The sequence below is a fragment of the Rutilus rutilus genome (genome assembly GCF_951802725.1).
Source record: "Rutilus rutilus genome assembly, chromosome: 3".
NCBI lineage: Eukaryota > Metazoa > Chordata > Actinopteri > Cypriniformes > Leuciscidae > Rutilus > Rutilus rutilus.
In genome coordinates, this window is record NC_140211.1 from 54,955,344 (window position 1) to 54,981,285 (window position 25,942).

The 25,942-nt window shown below is 37.0% G+C and overlaps 1 protein-coding gene across 12 annotated transcripts in view; it reads right to left on the reverse strand.

Moving 5' to 3' along the window:
• mical2a (microtubule associated monooxygenase, calponin and LIM domain containing 2a) overlaps positions 1–21,844 on the reverse strand; it is a 70,709-nt gene extending 48,865 nt beyond the window's left edge. For 11 of the 12 annotated variants that reach the window (XR_014626697.1, XM_084403795.1, XM_084403792.1 and 8 more), the window contains exons 1-2: positions 21,597–21,844; positions 2,508–2,871 (exon numbers count right to left, since the gene is read on the reverse strand). Coding sequence is in view for 11 of the 12 variants with exons in the window: in XM_084403795.1 (XP_084259921.1) it covers positions 2,508–2,768 (261 nt within the window). In the remaining variant the exon portion in view is untranslated. The remainder of the gene's footprint in view (positions 1–2,507; positions 2,872–21,596) is intronic. The other variant, XM_084403797.1, reaches the window with a different exon arrangement.
• Between the last annotated feature and the right edge of the window lie 4,098 nt (positions 21,845–25,942).

Sequence of the window (25,942 nt, forward strand, 5' to 3'; positions counted from 1 at the left end):
AAATATAACTTACAACGTAATACAAAGTTTATATTGGCTATTGTTGTTCAATAAATACAATTTTATATTATAGTGTTGGTGTACTTCGTATTATCAGACAGGCTGCAGTGTTAATTTTGCGTGAAAATTTTGTTGTTTTTTTCTTGTTTTTTCAAAAAAATGTATTGTATTTTAAATAGGTAAAGCACTTTTTAAGTACCTCTTCATAAATATGGCTGTTTTCAAGGGTTTTCTAGGACTTAAATGTCAAAAAGTCACATTCAAGTACTTTAAGCAACCCTGCTTCTACAGCTAATTATTTTACTTTAAAATGTGCGTTCCGTGTCTGAATGTCTGTTTTTGTTTTGGTCCGTGTGATTCGCCCACTGCCAATTCACCCAATAGTATTTCCACACGCCGGGTTGCCAGTTAGCTGGGTCAGATCCAACCGATCTCTGAGATCGCAGATCCAACCGACCTAAAAAGCCTCGTCATCCATCTAAAAATCTCTACGAACAGGAGCTTTACAGATAAATCAACTCATAAACTTACAGTGTGTAAGTCTCATCAACTTCCATTGTCAATTGCGCTCGCTCCTGTAGCATGTCCTTAATCAAGTCTGAGGAGGAGGGGTGAGAGAAACAACTCTCTCCAATATTTTGAATTTGCACCACAGTAACTCCTAGCTGTCAATATTACATACTGCACCTTTAATGAGATACTATTTCTTATGACTTTTACCATACATAAGCTTAAAGGGATACTCCACTTTTTTTGGAAATAGGCTCATTTTACAACTCCCCCAGAGTTAAACAGTTGAGTTTTACCGTTTTCGGATCCATTCAGCCGATCTCCGGGTCTGGCGGTACCACTTTTAGCATAGCTTAGCATAGATCATTGAATCGGACAAGACCATTAGCATCTCTCGCAAAAAAATGACCAAAGAGTTTCGATATTTTTCCTATTTAAAACTTGACTCTTCTGTAGTTAGATCGTGTACTAAGACCGACGGAAAATGTAAAGTTGCGATTTTCTAGGCTGATATGGCTAGGAACTATACTCTCATTCCTGCGTAATAATCAAGAAACTTTGCTGCTGTACCATGAGTGCAGCAGGCGTAATGATATGACGCAACGCCTGAAAATAGGTCTAATAGGTTAGACAAACTTAGTCCCGGTCACGTTGGAAGTTACTGAGCTGGGGACTATAAATATCGAAACTCTTTGGTCATTTTTTTGAGAGAGATGCTAATGGTCCTGTCCGATTCAATGATCTATGCTAAGCTATGCTAAAAGTGGTACCGCCAGACCCGGAGTTCGGCTGAATGGATTCGAAAACGGTAAAACTCAACTGTTTAACTCTAGAGGAGTTGTAAAATGAGCCTATTTCCAAAAAAAGTGGAGTATCCCTTTAAGTGGCAGGTACATTTTGTGTGTGAAAAAGGATCTGCAGCTATGTATAGGGATGTTATGAGTGATGTAAAAGGGTTAGTTCACTCAAAAACGAAAATTTTATCATCATTTACTCATGTCATTCCAAAGCCACAAGACTTACGTTCATATTCGGAATATAAATAACGAATATTCTCTCATCATTTTTGTCAAAGTCAACGCAACCACAATTTTCAAGATTCAAAACCTACATAAAGACACTGTAACAGTATGAATCCAGGTCTTCTGATGAGACACGATCACCTTATGTGACGAACAACAGATTTAATTTAGGCATTGATTAACACACATAGAGCACTTCAAATATGGTAAACTGAAGCTCAATCATGTGTTCCTGACATGGAAGAGCCAATGATGTTTGTTCTCAAGTGTAAACCTTGCATATTTGAGCTTGAATGACATGAGGGTGAGAAAATGATGGCAGATTTTTGGGTAAACTAGCGCTTTGACCCTACAATGCTTGTTGATAATGTGTATTGTGTGACCGTGTGTAGTATGAATCTAAACCAGACATACTACATCCGCCATGTTGGAATTGTCATGTGACGTACAATGTCAACCACATCAATGTTCAGCAGCATTTTTCAAAAGGTATTAGGACATACTTCTCGTTTGACATTCTGCTTTTCACATAGCATAGTAGAGGATTAAACCCGTTTTTGGCCGCTGGATCAGTCATTATGATTGCATCATCTGGCAGGTCGAAACAATTTGTCATATTTCATGCCATTCAATTTGAGATAATCCATAGTATCGTTCATATCCTTAGCAAAAAATGGCGACTAGCGTGTCATATAATGAGCAATAGCAGTGATGTTAGCCTTACTGCACACACACACCACTAATAAGCTCATACAATACAAGAGCTTGATGAGGTCGCCACTAAAACCAGAGAGCACTCGTCTAACGAACAACATGTGTCTATGATGTCATATATATAATGATGTCATAGCATTCAAAAATCAAAGCCCAAAATCAGGGGATCTATAAATGTTTGGTTTACAAAGGTTTGTCAGCTCAGTTAACCATCATAACATATTCTAGTATTGTTATTGTCTTGGCATTCTGCAAGCTTACCTTAATGCCCTCACAGGCTTTGCCTTTCTCGTACTCTTTGTGGCTGGCTCTCTTGTCCAGTTTACTCCACAGGGCTTTGGCTTTCCAGCACGTCATCATGCTCTTCAGACAGCTGTAGAAGGTGCCGTGCTCCAGAGGGTCCAGCTCCAGGTAACTGCACATTATATTGAAGGCCTGTAGGGTACTTTTACAGTCAGTGGCCTGAACAAAGTTCTCAAACAGACGTCCTGCCTGGTTCTTCTCATCTTCAGCTTCGCCCATCGTCTCCTTTGTGGGAGTGTGGAAGCTGTTGCTTGTGATATCTTGCTTCTTGCTCCAGTGAACAGCTACACCCACACTACGGTCTCCTCACTCATGGCGAAATCTGCAGGAAAAATAATGAAATGTGTATTAGTTCAAATACTTTCTGAATAAATGAATTGGGCCTGGCTGTTCAGAACTCGTCGCCACTGCTAAAGTGGTTGGGTCAATGACATGACACTGTTTTTTGGGGGGATTTTTTTATTATTTTCTATAATAAACATGTGTTTAATCTCTACATTAAAATTAATTTGATCTTTGGGAGGGTACAATAAAACACTTCTCAGGGGGTTGTGATTTTATATTGAAGTGTTATGATAAAATGAAGAAAAATATAATATAATATAATATAATATAATATAATAAATAAATACATTTTGTTTAATAAAATTTGTGATTAGTCACATCTAAAATAAAAGTTTAAATACAGTATATATATATATATATATATATATATATATATATATATATATATATATATATATATATATATATATATTTACAAACTTTTATGATAGGATATGTGTGTGTGTATACTGTATATATACGTCACACACACACACATATATATTATATTTTACAAACTTTTATGTTAGATGTGATTAATTGCGATTAATCGATTTGACAAAACGAAATATAACACATTTTTCTCCCAAATTAAGGTCATATGATGTGACAAAAATGAAGGGGGGAAAACAAAACACGACTGTGTGCCAAGGTCAGCTTAAAATATCAGATATTTTGACCTTTTTATGAAAAGGCAAGACTACTTCAGGGTGTAAAATGTCATGGTACTTCAAAATATAATGATATTTATAAAATAATTATTATTAAAAATGTAATATATAAACTATAAATAAAAGATTACACAACATGTTTATGATTTTTTATCATTAAATTTTAAACTTTTTTGAAAATGATATATCATTTTATATGTTTGTATATATACAAGTTTTTCAAAACAATATAAAACCAACATGAATACAAAGGTTACATTTTTATGAACTTGCACACGCATTTTTAACTAGATTTTTTATCTGCTGCAATTTATGTTGCCATACTACTATTGCCTAGGGCAGGAGGCCAAACACACAGAGAAACCTAGTCCTTCAAATGTCCGTAATCTGATACATTCAAAAGTACATCAACAACAACAGAAGATGAAATATCTTATATATGACAGGCCGAGCCAGTATCGGTTACATCTCGACGTTTGACGTCAGATACTGTACATGGTTTCATCCATCTGCGGAATCTTGCTGTTGACTGGAGAGATAACAGCTGATGTAACCAGACTGCCAGTCATGCACTTTTTGCAGAGCGCATAGAAAGAAAAACAAAAACTGTTTGTCTTGCGGCGTTGCCCTGCTGAACCGTGAACAGGACAGAGGTGCGCTTTTGCAGGCAGTTGGGGACACGTCGCTACCCTGGCAAAAAACTCCGGTGGTGTGTATTTTTAGTGAACACCCCTATAAGATTTCAAAGCCCCTCCACTTCCTCAGGATAATAAGCACACTTTAAAGACACCACAAAACATAAGCACACTTTCAAGAATAAACCTAACACCACATAGAAAGTGAGACCTTTACTGTAATTATACACATGCAGTCTGTAAATATTTCATTTGATACAAAATGTCTAAATGTTCATAATATGCAAAGTGCTGAAAACGGGATCATGTCCTTTCTGTTTGGAAATGAACACGAGAGATGTCTTGAAAGCACATGAAAGCAGACGTAGTAAATTTGCTTTGGTAATACTAGACTCGGTTTTCTCCAGAACACTTTTTTCTTTGGGATAGGACATCCTCTTGATTTTATGGTGAGATAGCGTCAATGCCCAGAGGTATAAAGCATATTTATATCTTGCTCTTTTCATAGCCCTCTCTTTTTAAAGGAAGAGTTACTGTATGACTTTCCTTCTTCTGTGGAACACAAAAGGAGATATTTAGCAGAATGTCCAAGCTACTCAAAAAAAAAAAAGGATTTTTGTCATTAACTAGACAATATTTTGCATAGTTATAGTTGATGCCTCAGGGAATAGAGACTTACATTTCTGTCTGTTCCTCACACAAAGCTCTATGGTTTGGAATTTAGTTTGTATGGTGCTTTGTTGTCTTTTGAGAGCTTGAAAGTAGGGGTGTGTTATTTGTATTGTCTACAATAAAATCGGAATTGCTGTTTTAACTTAGGGATGCACAAATGTTATTAGCCGATAAAATCTATTATTTTCACTATCGACCATCAGCCGTTTTAAAAACAGCCAATGATCAGGGCCAATTATATCCTGTCAATCAAAAGAAACGTGTAGCTCATGCTGTGTGTGAAGAAAATGTCTCTTGTGTTGAAGTTAGGGCTGTTGAAATTAAGGCGGCAATAACTCATTAACAGTTAAAAATAGTGAAGTTAAAGCAGGCTCTATTCGCTCTTAGTTCTGTAAAGGTACAAACCAGTCAAGGTACTAGCACAAAAATACATGTTTTGACCAACATGAGGATGAGTAATTGAAAGCCAAACTGTAATTCTCAGGTGAACTACTGCTTTAAAAATAGACATGGAGCTGAAATATGGGCAGGAGTGAATGTATCTTTGCAGTTACCTGAATATTTCAGTGCTTCCATAAAGTCCTTCCCTCTCTCTCTCTCGCTCCTTGTATATAAATATCATTGATACAGCTATAAACTTGCATTATGGGGAACGGTGGCAGTTCTAGGCAGGCCAGATCTCAGTGCCGGTGTGTTTTTAGGACTCTGTTTTGCTAACGGTGGACTAAGAGAGGGGATGTGTCAGCTCTTGTCATGTGGGTGTTAGACGAACTCCCTCTGGAGACAGACGCGCTAATGCTCGCGTTCACTGCATTCCAGCAGCCAGACGCCGAACATAGCTGTGCATCAGACCACACCTCTACACTCTTATTTACATGATACGAGAACAGGCTCTGCAGAGACTTCACACTGGACGGCAACCGGAAAATATGAGGCTGCAAACAACTTAAATGGGTGGTTGATTATGATTTGACTTTTCTAACTTTAGTTAGTGTGTAATGTTGCTGTTTGAGCATAAACAACATCTGCAAAGTTACAATTCTCAAAGTTCAAAGCAAAAGAAGATATTTGCTTTTACAGAAATCTCTTTTTAAGGACTACAACAAACGGCCGGTAGGGACTAGACGACATTCCTCCCGGGTTAGTGACGTCACTAACCCTAACATTTACATAAACCCCGCCCCCGGGAACACGATTTATAGATTATCAAGACAGAATATGCTAATCAATGACTAGAAGATAACTACACATAAGCTACATAAATTCATCAACTAACCATTCAGAAATGCCCTGTTGCTTCTACATGTTGTCACTTCTTCTTGAGTCTCTCCATCATTGTCTGAATCCGGTTTGAACATAAAAGGCTAAAAGTTTTTGAAATTTTCAGTGCATGTCTGTGTGAGGTAAAAGAGCACAAGCTGTTTAAGCTCCGCCCCCTGTGCCGGGAGCAGCAGCTCATTTGCATTTAAAGGAACAGACACAAAACGGTGCGTTTTTGCTCATCCTCAAAAAGTGACAGTTTTAACATGCTATATAAAAATATCTGTGGGGTATTTTGAGCTAAAACTTCACATGCACACTCAGGGGACATCAGAGACTTATTTTACATCTTGTGAAAAGGGCATTATACCACCCCTTTAAACTTACTGGTTTGTCTTATGAAACTACTGGATTAAGATTGAATGCTCTCACTGCATTACAAACTTATCAAATCATGTGCTCTACATACCAAAAGACAGCCAAAAAGATTTTAAGTTCTATCACTTCCTCCTGAATATGAATTCTGAAGAACGATAAATCATTCAAAGTGTGTTATGTTGCATGTTTAATTTAATAGGTTGCATCCAGTTCATCTTGGAAATAAAATAAAATACTTTGGATTGTTGTGTTAAAGGTTAATGACAATGAGCATATAAGATAATGAAAAATAAAGGTTTTAAAAATCTTTGTACTTTTTGCATTCATGTAGTTTTTATTCAATTTTGAAAAACTTCTCAAAAAATGTTTAAATCTAATGAGTCTAAAAATGTCATGTGGTGTAACCCTCAAGTAAAGCATGACATAGGCCTATTGCTGTTTGGACCATCCTGAAATTTTTACTTTATGCCTCCCAAAATCAAAATATATTGTTGTATCTCTGTTGTAGTGTATAGGGAAATGTACAGGTGATCCAGGTTTTCAATGTGAAATGTGCAAACAGTGCACAGTACACATACTGTATACTGCAGAAAAATACTACTGGTAGTATGCTAATCTGACATAGCCTGAGACGTTCAGCTGAATTATTTAATTACAGAAAAGCTTGTGTTAAAACATCATAAACATGCAACCGCTTCACCACAATAGCATCTACTGCATCCAAACCCAAGGCAACTAAATGTGGCCTTTTTAGTATGTCCGCTTGGAAAGCTAAATTAAAATGTGTCAATAACTATAACTGAGCGACTGGCATGTCAGACTTCATGGTCATGGATGGAGGAAAATGGCTATTAGATCCATCAGTTGAGGCATTCCTCTTGGGCAGTGAAAGGTAGCACATACTGTCCCCTCCGTTTGCTCTTTCAGCTGAATCCTCATTGTGCCGACTTACATACCATGACTTCACCATCTGACCGAATGGAAAGGGCCACTGCGGGCAGACGGCACGAACCCACAGAACTCCAGTAAAATATGCGCACATGCACGCACGCAAAGTCTGCACACGGGGAAAAAACATTACTGGGAATAATTGTGGCAGTGCACTTTTTAAAATACTGTTAAGTCTGCCCTTTAATGAGTTGATGGGAATACCAGTGATGTTAAATATATCCCACAATAATAACACCAAAAGCAAGAGCCTCAGACGGGCATCCATTTCTATGCACTAATACATTTCAAGTTGTGTATTATGAACCAACTACAATGAGCATTATATATCAGTAAAAATACGATTTTAAAATGTTTTTAAAAGAAGTCTCTTATCCTCACCATTGAGGTTTTCATTTTGTACCATACAAGTGCATCAGTTGTGCTTAACTTGAAAAATTGAGTAAGTTAAGTCAATTTGATTGCACTTGGCATGGTTTTGGGTGTGGGGCTCAGTTCCCATCATGCATTATCAAAAGGATAACGAGAATGATTGAATTACCGTTTTATGTTATTGCAATGGCGGTGTCTATCAAACAATAGTCTAATTTGTATTATTTTATTTTGAACTGCTAAATACAATTAATGACTTAGCATTAGGGTTTACCATAGACTGTAAAAAAAAAAAAGTGTGTCTCCACTTTCTTACACTGCAGAAAATTGAAGCCAACATATCCCAGAAACGGCCGATTGAGTCATTTGAAGCCTGAGTCTGCACAGTAGTGATCCTGAGGTGGAGCCGAGGTTTCAAGATCCTGCTCACACTCCCGAACACTCAATCGCAAGTACAGGTGTCGATCATGTTTTGTTTGTTTTTCTTAAGTCTTAGTGTAATTGGATTTGTTTAGTTTGGCTTGCATCCCATAGAGTGGTGCAGGTATGACATCACTTTGTAGGCCAAAACGTGGAAGCGAGTTGCATTTTAGCACTTTCGGTTTCATCGTCCCGAAGTCAATGTGTTTTTTGAATGGGGATTTGGTTAAGTGGCTGAAATAAGGTCTGTGGTGAACACAAGCTCAAAACTTTTACCTTAAAATACACCCATATTACCCCACTCGTGATTTTTTGAAACTGTTAGAGATTAAGCGTCATCACGCTGAACAGGTAAACTCAGTCCGCTTTTACAGCATCATTATGCTTATAATCGCGCTTATACGCTATTCTAACTCAAACTTTCTGGGAAAATGGTTTTAGATAAAAACTGAAAGAGTTGTCGGAAGCTTAGTGATGGTGACGCTGAAGTCATGCGACCGTGGTGTAGTTCGTTTATAGCCTACCTTTAGCTTTTTACTTCTGGCAACTGCATTTATGCTTCAAAATTCATTAAGGTTGTGTTCATCTGCTATAATTATCTTGATGGACAACATGTGCAAGTATCATAAACTTTTGTTAATCATAGAGATTGTTTTTAGCGATAATCCAAAAGCCTATGGGAAAATCCTATTGGGTACCAGCATGATGCTAACTGCCGGTTGGCCTACAAAGTATATTTGTAGATATGGTATTATATTGAGATATGGTATTATAGCTTGGTTTGGTAACCTGTCAGTTAAACTAAAAACACAGCTCCAAACATTGATTAAAAGGGCAGGGAAGATAATTGGATCAGTGCCACCGACTACTCTTAATGAGCTTTTTGAGGAGGCGGTGAGAAAACAGAGTTTTAAAATTATTAATGATCCGAATCATGTTCTCTATAGTGAGTATGAGTTGATGCCCTCAGGCAGAAGGTACAGGGTACCGACCTGTAAACTGAATAGGTTTAAATTTTCCTTTGTGCCACTCTCTATTAAAATATTGAATAAAAACAAATAGGGTGTGGGCAAGCTGTAATTAGGTATAGAGGCTAGTGATAAGGTGATAATTATGTGTAGTAATTCATGTTATGTGTAGTAAATCATGTTATGTGTTATGTATGTTGTGCTGCATCTGTTGTCCCGAATGCCCAAGATGAATTTCTCCGCTAGGAGACAATAAAGGCTAATCAATCAATCAAGTGGCGTCATACCTGAGCCACTTTATTTTATACATGGAGAGGGTGGGGTTTATTACCGATACTGCAGCCAGCCACCAGGGGGCGATTAAAATGCTTTGGCTAAATCACTAAATCGCATTGCTATTATTCATCTATGAGACACTAATTTAGTTTTCACGTTTGGAGCCAATTTGATGCATTTAAGTTGTTCCCACACCCCTTTATTATCATGAAAGCCTTATATGTTTTTATAGGGGACAGAGTCCAATAAGACACAGTCCAGCAGCGAAAAGCAAATGGCCGCTAGAAAAACAGATCCCAGGCATGAAGCGTGCAGCCTGCTGTTGTTGGAGAGCTTCCCGCTATCAGACCAAACAAAAGGAAGCTGATGTCAGTGAGGAAACAGAGGGAAAGCTGGGAGCTAAATGTAATTGTTAATTGCCACCCTATACAAAGAAAACCAGGAAGGAACCCCCCATCCGATAAGCATTACGCCTGCTAACTGCATGGCAATCTCAGAAAACAATGTTTCCCAGCATCCCTCACGGGCTTAACCTTTCCCCAGTGCAGCAAACACACTCCCAGTGTCTCTCACACTCGCTCGCAGTAAAGACATTGCTTCACGAACGACTGCCAAAACAAAAGGAAGCCGTCTTGGACAGAAGTACAAACAGCGTGTTATCTAAGTGGCCTCGGTGAACGTCTCATGAGAAAGTCATTCATTCACACAGAAGTGAGAGTGCGAGACGGAGCAGCTGCGGGCCGTCTTAGAGGTTGCCTGACCCTTTAAAAAAGGAAATTTATCTTAGGACACTCACGAAAGTTTGGCAAAGCACTCTGGAGAATAACCATTTGCACAGATGATTATACAAATAGCTTTATAAGCCTCATTCTTTCACGGTGTGGTTTCGACTTAGTGAATATGATGAATGTACCATTACAGTAATGATAATTTTGGACAAAAATGTGCTTAATAATATTATTAAAAGTGAAAAAACGAATGGTATATATTAAAATGCTTGCAATCACATCATTATCTTTAGGGCACAGCTGATTGGTTCCTGCTGTATCAGTAGCCAATGAGCTCGCTGCTCAACATTCAAATACCTGGCTAGCATTTGCCTTAGCAGTTGCAGCGCTCTTTCAGCAACCCTCCACCTTCCCCAGCTCCACCTGTATAGATCTGCTACGGGTAATTCATCATGTACACTATATTGCACAGCAGCAGCATGTCTTGCTCACAGCAGCGTGTCGTATGTGTATTATTGGCAGTAGCAAGTCCTGTACTTGCTCTACAGCAGCAGCACCAAATGCATTTTTATCTCAGACTTGATTTTGTTAACACTATCGTTTAGCAGAGCATGTGAGCGGAGTGGAGCGGGAGCGAGCGGGGAGCGGTAGGATCTTGGACAGAGCGCAGAGCGGCATTTTTAAAAGGACGGAGCGTCGCCTTATTTCCCGCTCCAATTTCGCTCAGCTCACACCACGAGTCTGAAGCATGCTCAGTCAAACCTAAACCAGGATCCATCTGTCTTGCACAGTCATCAACAGTAGACTATTTTCAGTCAAAACTCGGCTCAATAATGGAGTTCAAAAAGTAGGCTACTTCAAAAAAGGAAAATGAGAAGTCATACAGGTCATGTGTACTATTAATATAACTAACTAACAATGATAATGTGGTACAAGAAAACGAATGTGGAGACATCGTTTCAGTCAGCAAAGATTCATTTTGGACTCTCAAAAGACATCTCTCGAAAACATGAACGTGAGCTACGCGAACAGGCTGGAAAGAAAACAAAAGGTTAGCAAATTGAATACGGTAACTTGTGTGTAAATTAAAAAAAAAAGTGTAAATTAAATATAGCGTAATATTCAAACAAAGTCGTTTTTTCATTCAAGTAGACCTAATGCTTCGTTTTATTTAGCCGAATTTGTGTCGTCCGTAATAATATTTATAATATTAGGCCCATTTATTCGTTTAATTTTACAGCAGTTTGTGTGTATGGAAGCCAATTTAAATATTAATCGTGCGCGTTGCGCAAAAGTTCATCAAAATTCTGGTAAAAAAATGTATGTATTAGGGCTGTCAAACGATTAATCGCATCCAAAATAAAAGTTTGTGTTTACATAATATATGTGTGTGTACGGTGTATAATTATTTTCTACATATAAATACACAAACATGCATGTATATATTTAAGAAATATTTGCATGTATATACTGTGTATATATATTTATATTATATATAATTTATATTATATATAAATAACAGATTTTTCTTAATATATATATATATATATATATATATATATATATATATATATATATATATATATATATATATATGCATGTGTGTGTATTTATATATAGAAAATAATTATACTCCGTACACACACATATATTATGTAAACACAAACTTTTATTTTGGATGTGATTAATCGCGATTAATCGTTTGACAGCCCTAGTATGTATATTTTTGTTTATATAATTTTTATTTATATTATTAGGCCCATTTATTCGTTTAATTTTATAGGACTTTTTGTGTAGGCTATATTCCTTCTTACATAGGCCTGTAATTTGAAATAAAACATTTCTATTTGAAAAATGTTGTTGTTACTCATTAGTTCTTTAGGAGGTAAGGCTGTGGTCTAAGCTAAAAGTGATATACATGTAGATTTCTTTCCTTTTTTGGAGCGAGCGGGGGGCGATTTGAGTGGAGCGCGAAGCAAACCTCGTTGAGCACTGAGCGATAATGAGCGGAGCCCCGGCCTGATGTAGCTTTGAGCGGGGGAGCGGAGGGGTGAACAGTTCCGTGAGCGATGAGCGGAGATTCTCACCGCTCCACTCCGCTCACATGCTCTGTCGGTTAGGTTTAGGGTCGGGTTTAGTGTTATTTTCAAATGCGACAGAGCATTAACCTTTTAGCGCCACTCACTGGATATTTCATTTCCAAACTGCCATTATACGTACAACATTCAACGTTAATAAAATGTTGGCAGATTCACCTTCGTCTGTCTGAACAGACTGAACTCACTTTTAGCGCCACTCACTGGACATTTCACTTTGAATGAGTCGAAAAAACTTGCAAAACGCAACGTAATATTTTGCATTATTCCAAAACACTTGATTGTGACACGTAATAAATGCTCTGATCAACCGCACGTCCCCAGTCAGGACAAGCATTGACTTACAAAATTACATTAGCGTCCTGTGATGGGCTCTGTGATGGCCGATGACGTGGCCACACAAAAGGACCGGCTAGCGTCAGTTGCCGCCATTTTGTTCTGTTGGTCTAATCCATGCTGCCAATTAGCTGGGGGGTGCATGATTAATTGTATGTATGTATGTTTGTTTGTTTATTATAATTCTATGTATATTTTGTTGACTATAATTCTTTGGGTAAATTATTTTTCGTTTATGAACCATTTCTTTATTTCGGAAGTTACTTTATTTATTTTAATTGTGTTAAGTGATGTTTGTGGTGTTCCCTGTGTATGTGTAATGGACTAGTCCTTTGTGTATATAAGTTCCCCATGTTTTTTTTGTTTTTTTTTCGTTTGGTTTGTTTAGTTGGTTTGATTACTGTTAAGTTTGGTTCTGTTCAGTTGACCCTCTTTATGGGCCCAGACCTGACTTTATTTAGTTCAGTTTTCGGGTAATTTAATTTGTAACTTTTTTGTTTGGCATTTAATAAATAATTTTCTTTGTTTGGAAATCCTGCATTCTTTGCCCTTGACTGCTTGGTCCCTTACAGGCTCTGAGGATCAACTTGCATTACAGCAGGGCAGAAATAGTGAGGCAAAAGAATCGGGGCTCAGAATAGACAGCCCTCGTGTTCAGGAGAAAAGAAAAACACATGGCCGTGCAGATCAAGCGCTACCTGTTACAGGAAGCCTGAAGCCCACTGTGGCTCCTCACTGAGCTCCGGAGACCAGTACATGTCAGGATACCTCTGATGCCGTCCCAATCATATAGATCGACAGAAGTGAGTGATTTTGCACATTCTTGTAAATGAGGGATCCAATTTCACAGTCAGATGCTTTTTTACTTTTTTTAAAATTTACTTTGAAGTACCCCTGAGATTTTAAGTTCATATTTCAATATTTTAACAACACGTTCGTATATATATTCACGGTTCTCTTACGTTGGTTAATGGTCACATGACATGCAGGTAAACAAATACAAATATATATATATAAAAAAAAATTCTTCTAAACATTATTTTTTATTAAAAAATTATTTAAAAATTATTTAAAGGGTTAGTTCACCCAAAAATGAAAAATCTGTCACATTTGTATCACATAACCAGCTCCATTTTCAGATGTAGTAAACTTGTTCGGTAGCTCTTGGGTACGAGTTCTACACGAATCACGATAAAATAGCTCTGATTTCATTAAAAATATCTTCATTTGTTATTCAATTACGGGTTTGGAACAACATGAGGGTGAATAATAACAGAATTTTCATTTTTGGGTGAACTATCCCTTTAAATACAGGGCTGCACAACTTAGCAAAAAATCATATTGCAATTGTTTTGTCGGATATGGCAATTTTAATACGACATTTCATCTCGCTGCTGCTAAAACCAACTCTAGACCTCTTTCAGGGTATTTATTATTAGTAACTCTAATTAAAAAATACATAAATAAAGACAAATATACTACAGTTGTAAATTATAGTTGTACTATTAAAAAAAAAAAAAAGATAAATTCTTCACTTTGAAATGTTCAAACCCTCAAACATTTCAAATCTCCAAGTTTTTATTTTGAAGGAATACTGGTGAAATTCTCTAAACTTCTGTCCACAGAAATGTTGGAAATTATGCAATTTATGCTAAATGATGTGTAAATAAAGCACACATTGCATTTAAAAAAATGCACATTATACTCACAGCGCATATAGAGATGAGAAGCAGCATTTTAATGTGAACCGTGCAGCTTAATCACACTAAGCTATATTGCAAATTTTATTTTATTTTGATTAAATTGTGCAGCCCCATGATTTTACATTCAGTTTAATTCATTATTAGCTTGTCATCAACTAGCCTTGGGATACCAGACTCAGGGCCCTATTTTAACGATCTGAAACGCAAGTATCAAACGCGAAACTCAAGTAACTTTGTGGGCGGATCGCAAATCTAAAATGGGTTGGTCTGAAGTAGCTTCATTACTCATAGGTGTGGTTTGGGCGTAACGTGCAATAAACCAATCAGAGCGTCATCTCACATTCCCTTTAAAAGCAGGCGTGCTTGTTCCATGGAGGTTGCTATTATAACGGCGGATTTGCCAGGAGCGGTTCACAGCCGAGGAGACCGACGTTCTCGTCAGGGCCGTAAAACACAGAGAAGTGACATTGTATGGGGATGGAGAAACCCACCCAAATTAGCTTCGGTTAAACAGGCGTATAATAATTTGGGTAAATGTGTTAGCTAGATTTATGCCTATGTTTTCACATCTTCATGGACACCACAATGATTTCCCTCGTGTGGAATATTTTTCCTTGTAATTATGTATGGTTTGCAAAAATGGCAACTGCTGCGTCTGTGTAGAGTAGAGAAGCAAAGTGTATGCGCGTTGTGCACACGCTACATTATGGCCAAGCATGCGCCCTTAAAATAGCATCTGAATAACGCACCACTGACTTTAGACTAGGTTTTTGCTGGTCAGTGGCGGAATTGTTTTCTGGAACTGCAAAATAGCACCAGGGAACGTTTACGCCGCAACACGCCTTTCGTCGGGTGCAAAATAGGAATGATACATGCGTCGGTGTACAAAGTCACTGGGTGCAAGATAGGGCCCTATGTCTCAGTTCTCCTCTGGCCTGTTTAAATGAGCACAATAGATATTTAATAAAATATATTTCAAATTTGAATACTAAAATAGAATTCTGTAGAAAACATTGAAGTGATTAAGACTAGGAACATGTAAGTAAATAGGCAATCAACATCCAGATAAAATTAGTGTTGATGGTTTTGTGTATCCTTCATGCTGTTGCAGAGAGTCAAAAGCTTTTGTAATTGTCAGTTCCTCGACATGTCATGCTCTCCGAACATATGTATCTGCTTATTAATGAGTCTTGCACTTAATCACCCACCTGGAAGACCTTTCCAAAAGCGCTGAACAGGAAACATGGACTCATGGAAAGGTGGAAAAGGAAAGTTCACAGGTCTAATGTAAAACACGGCTCCAGCCTGACGTCTGTGCTGCGTGTCATGTTTAAAGATCCAGTTGCCACGGAGACCCTAAATATTTTGTTGAGCGTGATGTATTAAAACAATTTATTGTGCTAGTTGATGATGAGCTCATAAAGCACTGGTTTTATTTTAGTATGATGGCTTATAACCGACTGCAGTTTAGAAACCGTTTACAAACTCCCCGAACAGCAAACTGTGTTTAAATCAAGCTTTGTTGAAAACCACTAATTACAAACTGAGACAGAGCTACCAGCAAATGCACTTTCAATCCAACACTGAGAGAACTTGCAACAGAACACCTTCAATGGCTCATGAAACACCAAAAAAAACAAATACATGCCAACAGTTTTAACTTTTTTTTTCAGTTTTAATGTTGCTAGATGGATGCTAAATGGTTGTTAGGACTTTGCCAGGTGATTTCTTACTGACTCTTTTCTGGTCCCTAGATATGCCTCGGATCCCTCCTTCAATGTGGGATTCTAATTGATTGCTTAGAAAAGTAATACCACAACTCTCTCAACAAGCTTTATACTACAGGGCTGTTGAAGGCTTGATTCTGATTGGCTGACGAACCTTCAGGAAATGCACAGCTAAAGTAGTTCCAGGCAGGTTTTGACCGCATTACGGTTCCATATCACTTCGCCAAATGATTTCCGGTAGTGTCTCAAGCTAGCTCTAAAACGATGTTTTGGAATTAGCGGCGGATGAGATGCGTAAGAAAATAGTCTGACACACAAGAACATTTTAAGGACAACAATCAGACAAATGTCTTGAAATAAAACATGAGCAATGTCTTGAGGTGTAGCAAATGAGGTGGCCTGTAGTCGGAGAACCCCTTCAAAAACAAGCCAAACATTGTATGCAATGCGACTGAAATTACTTTATCTCTGTTATATCTACAATGTTATCTCATATTCACTCTTAATAGTGTATTTATAAATGCATTCTATCTATAATTAGTGATATATTTGAAAGCCGATAACCGATATATTGGCCAATAAATCTAAATCCAAATTTTTTAATAATTTTTGAGAGCCTGATTACAAAGTTCAGATTACAAGTAGCCTATTTGAACCAGTGTACGTTTATTTTAATTAATTTGACACTCCTATGGCCAACTTTCCTTACCAAGCAATTCAAAACCATCATGGCGAACAGTGAGCATCTGAATTATCTCAGCTTAAGGAAATAATCCATTACTTATTGGCTTTAAAAAATCTGCCAAATCTTCTTATCGGACCAATGACGATAATATCGGCTGATGCTGATAAGGTGGCCGATATATCGTGCATTAACATATATATCGTGATGTAATTGTTACAATCACGACTGAAACAACGTCCAGTCTTGGTCCCTCAGCTAAAATGAAATGATACTACAATTGCCAGTAGGTGGCGGCAAATCATTGTCTTAATGAGTTAGCCATTGAATCATTCAGTCAAACAATTCGTTCAAAACGGCTGATTCTTTCAGGGACAAAGCAGAAGTGAGTGAGTGGTTAAGTCATTCATTAGAACGATTCGTTCAAAAATGTGGAATCATTCAGTAACTCGTAACTGTCATTCTCGGACACGTGCAATGGCTCTACTGTTTGGGAACTATTTTCGTTGGCAAAATATAGGAAAAACAGACAATATTGTGTCTAAAATGTAAGTCACCTAATAGCCTGTTAACTTATTGTTTATTGAATTGTATAAAAGCAATATCACATTTGCAAACGTGCTGATATTTGGGTAAATAGCACTTTTGTTTGTGTGTGATATGCTTATAAATATTAAAAACAAGAACTTGTATGTAAACTTTTTGCACCATAATTTTTTTGGAAGCATTTTTATACACTTTTTCAAGTGCAAGCGGAGGCCTGTTCCGTTGCAAGTCCTGTTTTAAGTGAAACGGGCGAAACATAACAAAGGCGCCGCTACTGGATAACTGTAGTACAAGCGAACTAACAGTAGTATAAGTATTAGTCAATTATTCCTTACATCCTAGTCAATTATTCCGTCCATTATTAATGTCTGTATAGCACAAATGTCACAGGACAATAGGGGTGGTGAAAAAAATCGATTATTGATTAATCGCGAGTATGTTATGGACGAGTATGAATCGATTATTAAATTTTCAAAAATCGATTTTTTATATATATATATTAAAAAAAATGTGGATGCCACGATTACGTAATCGTTCAAAGCCGCGATAAAAAAATAATTAAAAAAAATCCACTCTGCGTGCATTTAGAGCATGTTATGTTATGAGAGACGAATCACAACTACTTCAGAAAACCCAGCACAATATAGGAACTACCAGGCAGTGACGTATGTGTACGCTGAAATAAAAAGTATTTCACCTCAGAAAAACGGACGTTCCTGTCCTGTCAGCCGTTATACTGTACTCGTAGCGCACACTCTTCAATTGCACGCGCAAATGCGGAGGCGCGCGCCGTGTATCGCTTCACTGTATAGTGCAAAGTGCAAAGGAAACTACGAGCATGCAACGTTGTTACGTTGTAAATTAGTAAGTCATGAAATAAAAGTAAAATACCAATAAATCACGTTACTGGTACGTCGTGTGTTAGCTGAGAAGGATTTGCATGCAGGTATGATTTTCATTCTATTCACCAGGAGCAGATTCCATGTTTCATTAACAGTTCTTGTTAGTATTGTGTATTCACCATGGTAACTGTCGTTTCAATATTAACGCCAAAATGCCACTTTATTTTCACTTTGTGTTATTTTTTATATTTGTAAAATACTGTGGTGGCTCATACCAACATTGTATTAACAAAAGCTAGTTTGGGACTTCTATTTAATATCTTTAGCTGAACACCTTGTCTTTCTAGAAGAAAATTGTCCAATTTCTACAGTATGTTGGTTCTGATCTACTTCCTAAAGGAAATAAGCCTTTCATTTATTTGTTATTGTTTAGTTCAACTTGATGAGTCACAACACAATGTGATGTATTCATTTCTGTGTTCTACAGAACATAAGCTACATACAAATAATTCTGAAGTTATAACTACACGACACAGAAAGTGCTTTGAGTTGTTACTCAATAAAAGAGTTAAGTAATTCAGCAGCTGACTTTTTTTAATACTGCAATCACTTTGTAGTGTATTTTCGTTTACTGTTGTGAACTGGAAAATCAATAATCGCTTATCGAGAATCGTTAATAATCGAAAATCGACTGTAATCGAATCGGGACTTCAATAATCGTAATCGAATCGAATCGGGAAATCAGACAGATTAACCACCCCTACAGGACAAACACACTAAAGTTGAATACGTAGTTTAGGGGTTTGTTTAAATCACTAACGATATGGTATTAAAGATAATATATTACAAATATAATATGTATAAACAACAGTAGAAAATGATAGAAAGTGCAAAACAAGGTTCACCAACTGCCTTTTTTTTTTAACACACCAAATAAGGGGACATCATTGGCCAGTGTTTAAACAGAGTATAAAAACAAATTTATAAGTATAACAGATTCCCAATATAAAGATATAGGCCTACGTACAACATGATTGGTTTCATGTCTTGCCAAAAAAGCGTTCTTTCCACACTATTTTTGCGCTTATATCAACATGGCAAAGCCCCTCAGTAAAAATTCCTCATTTAACAGTAACACATGGACTAACTTCTGACAAATGAGGGTGTTGGAGGACATAGTGTCCAGGACACACAACTGGCAGAGTGAGCTTGTCAGTGTCTGATCTAGGAGATATCTTCAGTGTATTCAGCACCGCTGCTCTATAGTGGCCAAACGCACTGACCGTTATTGAGGAAATTCCACCCAACTGGACAGAAAGGTGGTTTAAATAAAATGTGATGAATGTTCGTCTGTCTCGCTGTCTGTTGAACGCTCTGTGGACTGTGATAGGAATGCACTTCTGTTGAGGGGATTTCGATGCGTTTGTAACAGGGCATGTAATCATATCATTCATGATATGAATGATGGCGTGGTTAATTTTGTGGGCGTGCAAAAACATGAATCTGGTACTTACAGATTGAATTCCTCTGACTGACGGAATAACTTTTTTATGGCATGATTAATTGCATTGTTTTTTATTTTATTTTTGCTTTTGATAATTAGATACCAGAAAAAAAAATCTGCTTTTTATTAATAAGTGTGAATCGTCTTGTGAGGTATGACATACATTTATTGCTCATCCACAGAGGAAGTTGACTCTGTTTATTTTGGCGAGTGAATCACAAAACGCACAAGGGCTTTACCGGAGTTAAACTGCATGAACACTTTACTTGAAGTCTATTTATAAAGCATCATAAAGATAATCTTATATAATAGACATTGTGATTATGCATTATGTTGTTTCATTATAAATAACTGTAACTAGTGGCACAAGTTAAAATACATCATAATACTATTTATGGTCTTTAAACAGTATGTCAAATTATAAAAGTCAAATCTTAAAACTAATGGTTCTTTGTTACTGAGATGACTATGGATCAGAAGAACGTCAATATTTAGCTTGATTGTCATCTCCAAAAAGCAAACTTCAGGTTGAGCGTAAACAATTCTGTGTTTAAAGTCCAAAAGGTGAAAATGTGTCGAATATCCAAAGGGTGAATGTAGCGCTTTCCAATATTCACTGTCTGGACTATATCGCTAAAAGTCTCATTGAGATCTGGACCAAGAAAAGTGTGTGAAAATCAAGTGGTGTGAAATCTACTAAACTTCACACAAGTTCAAGTGCAGGTTACTGAACGAGCCACCGGTTCCTTGAAGAAACATTAAAAGGAGTATTATCTTTCTCACACTGAGAACAACCATTCATTCTCTCTACCTCCTCCATCTCTCTCTCTCTCTCTCTCTCTCTCTCTCTCTCTCTCTCTCTCTCTCTCTCTCTCTCTCTGAGACAGAGCAAAACACAATTGCATTTTAAATCAAAAGATAAGATGAAACTTAAAAGGATTAGAAGGTCCAAAACAAAAGGTGAAATGAATATGCATATAAAATGACAAAAGCACACTGCTTAGTCACATTTGTCTGGTTGTCTTTGCATTAGAGTTGCAATGGCATCTGCAAACAAACGATGCTTCACCTTTTAATTTAGTAATTAAAACCAACTAGCACCAATTTTAGTGGATGCCTTAAGAAAACTACTGACATGTTCCACTAACATTTGCCAAAAAGTATGTCGTAAATTTATGAACAATATTGTTTAGACAATATTATTTTAGAATTTAAACAAATTTTGTCACAATGCTAAGATATTAAGACATTTTTAAGTGTGGCTTATACCTTTGGTGTCACTGTACTTCATCTCTCTGAGTTTAAAGATTAAAACAATGATTAAAACAACCACTTTTTAAGTGTGAAGACCATATATAAGATATAAAGAACCTTTTTCCATTGTAAATAAAGTTGTGTGCAATAAAAAGGTTCAGGATGTTAAAGGTTCTTCATAGATGCGAATAGGCTAAAGAAGCGTTATCTATAATAGCTAGAACTGCACCCTTAATGACAATTCGTTTGATTTTTAAATAACAATGAAAAGAATGTCATATAAAAACAGGTCAGACAGACGTTTAAAAAGCAGCTTCTTCTCTAAATGGAGATGCCCTACTAAACTATTTTACTTAAGCCTACTGGAATTGAATAAACTAAAAATATGTATTCGATCACGAGAGCTAATCTTTCATAAAGAATGAGACAGGCTATAGTTTGCTTCGTCAAGTTAACTAATCAATAAATGAACCAGTATTGACTTGTTGTGGCGGCACAGTTTCATAATATTTATAGACTAAAAACGTTTTACAAAAACGATGTAATATCTAGGCTAAATCGCTTTCTGCCGGTGAAATTGAACCGAAACAACCTGTCATTAGAACTCAATGGATAGTGATACTATACTCAGAGGAAGAGCGATTCAACAAGACTGTTCACAAAATACAGGTTTACAAATACTAAAAATAAGTAATAGGCACCTACTTTTCATTATTAGTCCGTGTGGGATTGAAGGCACAGGTACAGTAACTTACAGCGGTTCCGTGTGACTGACAGTCAGTCAGAAGTGAGAGGCAGTGAAGCGCGCGCGCGTGTTGATCTGTTGAGTGACTCTAGCTGGAGGCGTGTGTGTGTGTGTGTGTGTGTGTGTGTGTGTGTGTGATCCGCAATCAGACCTTCTCTTTCACAAGACACAAAATATACTGGCTATTATCCAAAGTTAGAGGCTCACTGACGTTTGAGGACATGCGAGGAAGGTTATATTGGCTGTGTGTATTTTATAGTGGAGGCAGAACCTCAAATGAAGTGTTATCCGTGTTCGTTCAATCTGAAATCACTACAACTCTAAATCACTTGCTGATATAAACCAGCGATAACGAATGAGAGGACAGGTATTTCACTCGAACTATAGGCTAGGCTTCCGGAATAATGCAATGAGTTCATTCTTTTTCATCATACATTCATTTAGGGACTCGGAGGTGAACCATGAACGAGAACCACTGATATAATCTATCGTTATCTGTAAACTGAGCACTTATTCAGCGTATAAGTGTATATTGAAATATTTCAAATGATGCAGTGATATTAACTGAAGTTTCATGGACGCTGTTCAGTATTGGGCTAAATGGGACTAAATCAAACTAGACAATGGCGCCACCACGTGGATCAAACATGCAATTAATGTGCCATTCAGGAGTTAAAACGGTTAAAGCAATAAAACGCAACAGCTGATTGTTTGTGGATATTTAGGGATATTATTATATCCATGATGATGGATATTTTGTGCTATTTTGAGTCAGATCTGTGTCTGAATGATTCGTTTACTAATCTGATTGATTCAGTTATCCAGTTCAGTTCACTGGCCACATAGTGTTTCATCTTCTATAAACACATTAAAGGTAGGGTAGGCAATTGTTTCCATAAACACTTTTTGTTATTCTGGTTGGAACTCTCTTCACATCCTGATAGCAGGGTCACTCCTGGGGTTCGGTAATATTTCAGACCCCAGACCTTTTAAAGTGGTGTTTCACCAAAATGAAATATTAAAAGCTTTCCACGATGCTTTGGTATGTCCATTATAATGAATAAAAATTGTTTTGCAGTTAAAGCATTTTTATCATAAAATAGTGTCTTATTTCTATTGGAAACTAAGCATTTTGTCAGGTCCCTGAGGTACTTCACTGAATTTGTACTTAGAAAATATTTAACAAAATGTACACAGTGTCAAAAAAAATGTGGCAATGTTGTAAGTATTTATTTGTGATATTTATTAAAGATATTTAAAAGATATTTACTAAAAAAAAACAGACTATAAAGTGATGTCCCTCAGTCTGAACTCAACCCCGTCACACCAACTAATCTCCGCCTGTAATAATTTAGGCTCCACCCATATGTGACATCATTTACCAGAAATGACATCATTTACCAGAAATGACATCATTTACCAGAAATGACATCATTTACCAGAAATGACATCATTCAGGTCTTTTTAACAGTGTTGCATAACATGGTAAGTAGTATCGTATAGTACTTTTTATTAATATTTTTGCGGCCTATTATAGTCAAGGGAGGGTACTGTCAAGCTTAACAACTCATCATCACATAAATATTAAGATGGAAAATTATTATTTTTCTAAATTTTATTTTAATCCATAAGTATACAATGTACTTACTTCATTGCTGCCATATGTGATCTACTCTCCTACACTACAAGAGGAGCAGTGGCCATTTTGTGCAGAAAACCTCAACCCCGTCACACTCAACCCTGTCACATATCTGTATATTTCTCATTGTTTCGGGGTTGGAAACTTGTGACAGGGTTGAGTTTTTCACTTAATTTATGGATAATTTTAATAAAAAAATATATAAAATAGTCAAGTTTCAGTAAAGATACACTTACCAAATTCATGACAACTCAAATTCAAATAAATTTTGTTATAAATAGAACATTTGATGTAATGTGTCCACTTAAACACTGACAAATATCTTATCTCAGAAGTGGCCGCCACAGCATCAGCAGCAGAAAGACAGTGTTATGCATGCAGATATGTTGATCCAGAAAGAAGGGCACAATATGAGAAAGAAAAAAAAGAAAAATATATATAAAATTGAAGGCAATGCCTCCCTTCAAACCGGTTACAGTCTTCAACCCCGTCACACTATTCTCAACCAAAAAATAGGAAAGGTAATTAAAAATTACGGCATTTCTTGCTGATTACCACCTGACATGTTAAGGGCTAACACAATACAATTGTGGGTTAAATTAAATTTAAATACATCTAAATTTACAATATTTTTTTGAAAAATAAAGAGACCACAGACACACAATTGGTCTATTTTTAACTTCAGTCCCAATTTTTTTTTTTTTTTTTTTTAAGTATCATAAATGTTACATTTGTAGTTATTAAATTGTTATGAGGGACACATGAGCAGTAGGTAGATGTTTGTTTTATAGCAAGTTTTGTGTAAAATCCTCTTTAAACCAAGTCCATTTTGTCCGTTACGGGGTTGAGAATAAAAGGTGTTTGAATCTGAAAAATACTGAAATTAATATAAGGTCTTAAATGCCTGAGGTGGGAAAATTTTATTTTTTGGAGGTTTAATATGTGCCTAATGATGTGGGCTTAGAAAATGATTTACAGTATATGTAGTTTAAAAAACAACAAAAAAATCCAAGTTGAAATATGATCGAATCCCAGGAATGACCCAGCTATCAATAATAGAAGTGGTTAAATCATTAAAAAGTGTACTTACATCTGTGGAAGTCTCACGACCAAAAAATTTCCATCCAATCATTGCATTTGGTCCGAATGCAATGATAGGATGTCCTAGCTGCATGTCAACATATGCATTTCCATACCTCCATAAGGCTATGCAAAGACCACCTTTTACAGTTCCTCCTGTCCTGAGCCAAAACAACGAGTTTATGCTGTGTTCACGCCGTTGTAACCATAATTACAAGATGGCAGCCCGTAATGTTCTACCCATTGCTGTTCACGTCCTCAGACTCAGATTTATGAGTTTCTCTGGCAACACTATCAATGTCGAAATGAATCTGCTGCCGCCAGGTGGTACAAATGTTATGTGCTTTGAGACATAGGTAATTTAACACCGTTTCTCGTGAGGCTTTGCAGAATCTGCTCTGGCTGCGCGCGTTCATGTGTTTCAGACGAGGCGTGGCTTTAGAGACGCTCTGAAGGGAAGGTGGGATCTAATGCTTTCAAAGCTAGCTTGCTATTGCCAGCCTCTCCGAAATTCCCATAGACAGTAAAAGAAATGGACACAGCGACCCAATTGGATTCAACGGAGAAAAGTGAAGTCAATTAGAAGCTCTCACTTCCTGATGGCTGAGCGTACTGCGCAGACTCAAACAGAGCTTGACGACGTAAATGTGACGTGAGCAACCTGTCTGTCTTATAGTAGCTGTGCCAAGAGAAATCTGAATCATTCCCTTCCGAAACTTGCAGAGACGGAGAGCGTGAGTAGGAGGTGTCCATGAGCTAGGAGCAGGAGAAACTTTTGCTAAGTATTCTGATTAATTACTTTGTCATTTTGCCTCCACGTCCCCCCGATTGCGCGCGAGCTTCTCCTCCTGTCCATACGGTAATCTCTCTACTGTGCGACAGAGAGTCGCGTGGTTATGACGCAATCGTTAGCCTATTTTTACAAAAACTGCTTCTACGGGGCCACAACGTAAGATACAAGGTAATGGAGCCTTTTATACATTTTCGTGTTTCTTTAGAAATAAATAATGGACAAATGGAGTCTTTAAACGCCTCAGATGTAAAGTTATTCGCTGTCAAAGTGACGCCAAAATGAATGGGAGTCAATGGAATGCTAACAGCAGGTGATGGTCTGCTAATCAATGGCGGCGCGGGGGAAGCTTCAGTTTTTTCCAAAACATTGGCCCCCTGGAAATTCTCTACCCTACCGTTAACTAGCATTTAGGAATTGAAAGCACTTTATAGCCTACAACCAGAAAAATGTATTGGCAGAAAAAATCTGGTAGTGAGAACCAAAAACAGAACTAAACTGAAAAACTACCTAGTTGTTTATGCAATATGGTGGGGATTTTAATTCATTCCAGAGACTCAAGATTAAAAAGTGAAACCGTTAAATTTGTTTTATTCGATTATTTTAGACCTCTTAACGTCACCTAATAAAGACAAGATTAAGTTTTATGTTTTGTGTAAATATATATTCAGGTAAATGCAAATAAAATTAGAATAAAAAAAAAAGAAAGAAAAACAGGATAAAAAAAACTGCCAAATAACTAAAATATGTAATTGTGCATCACAGTTGATTTGCCAATGAGGAATGCGCGCGCAGTC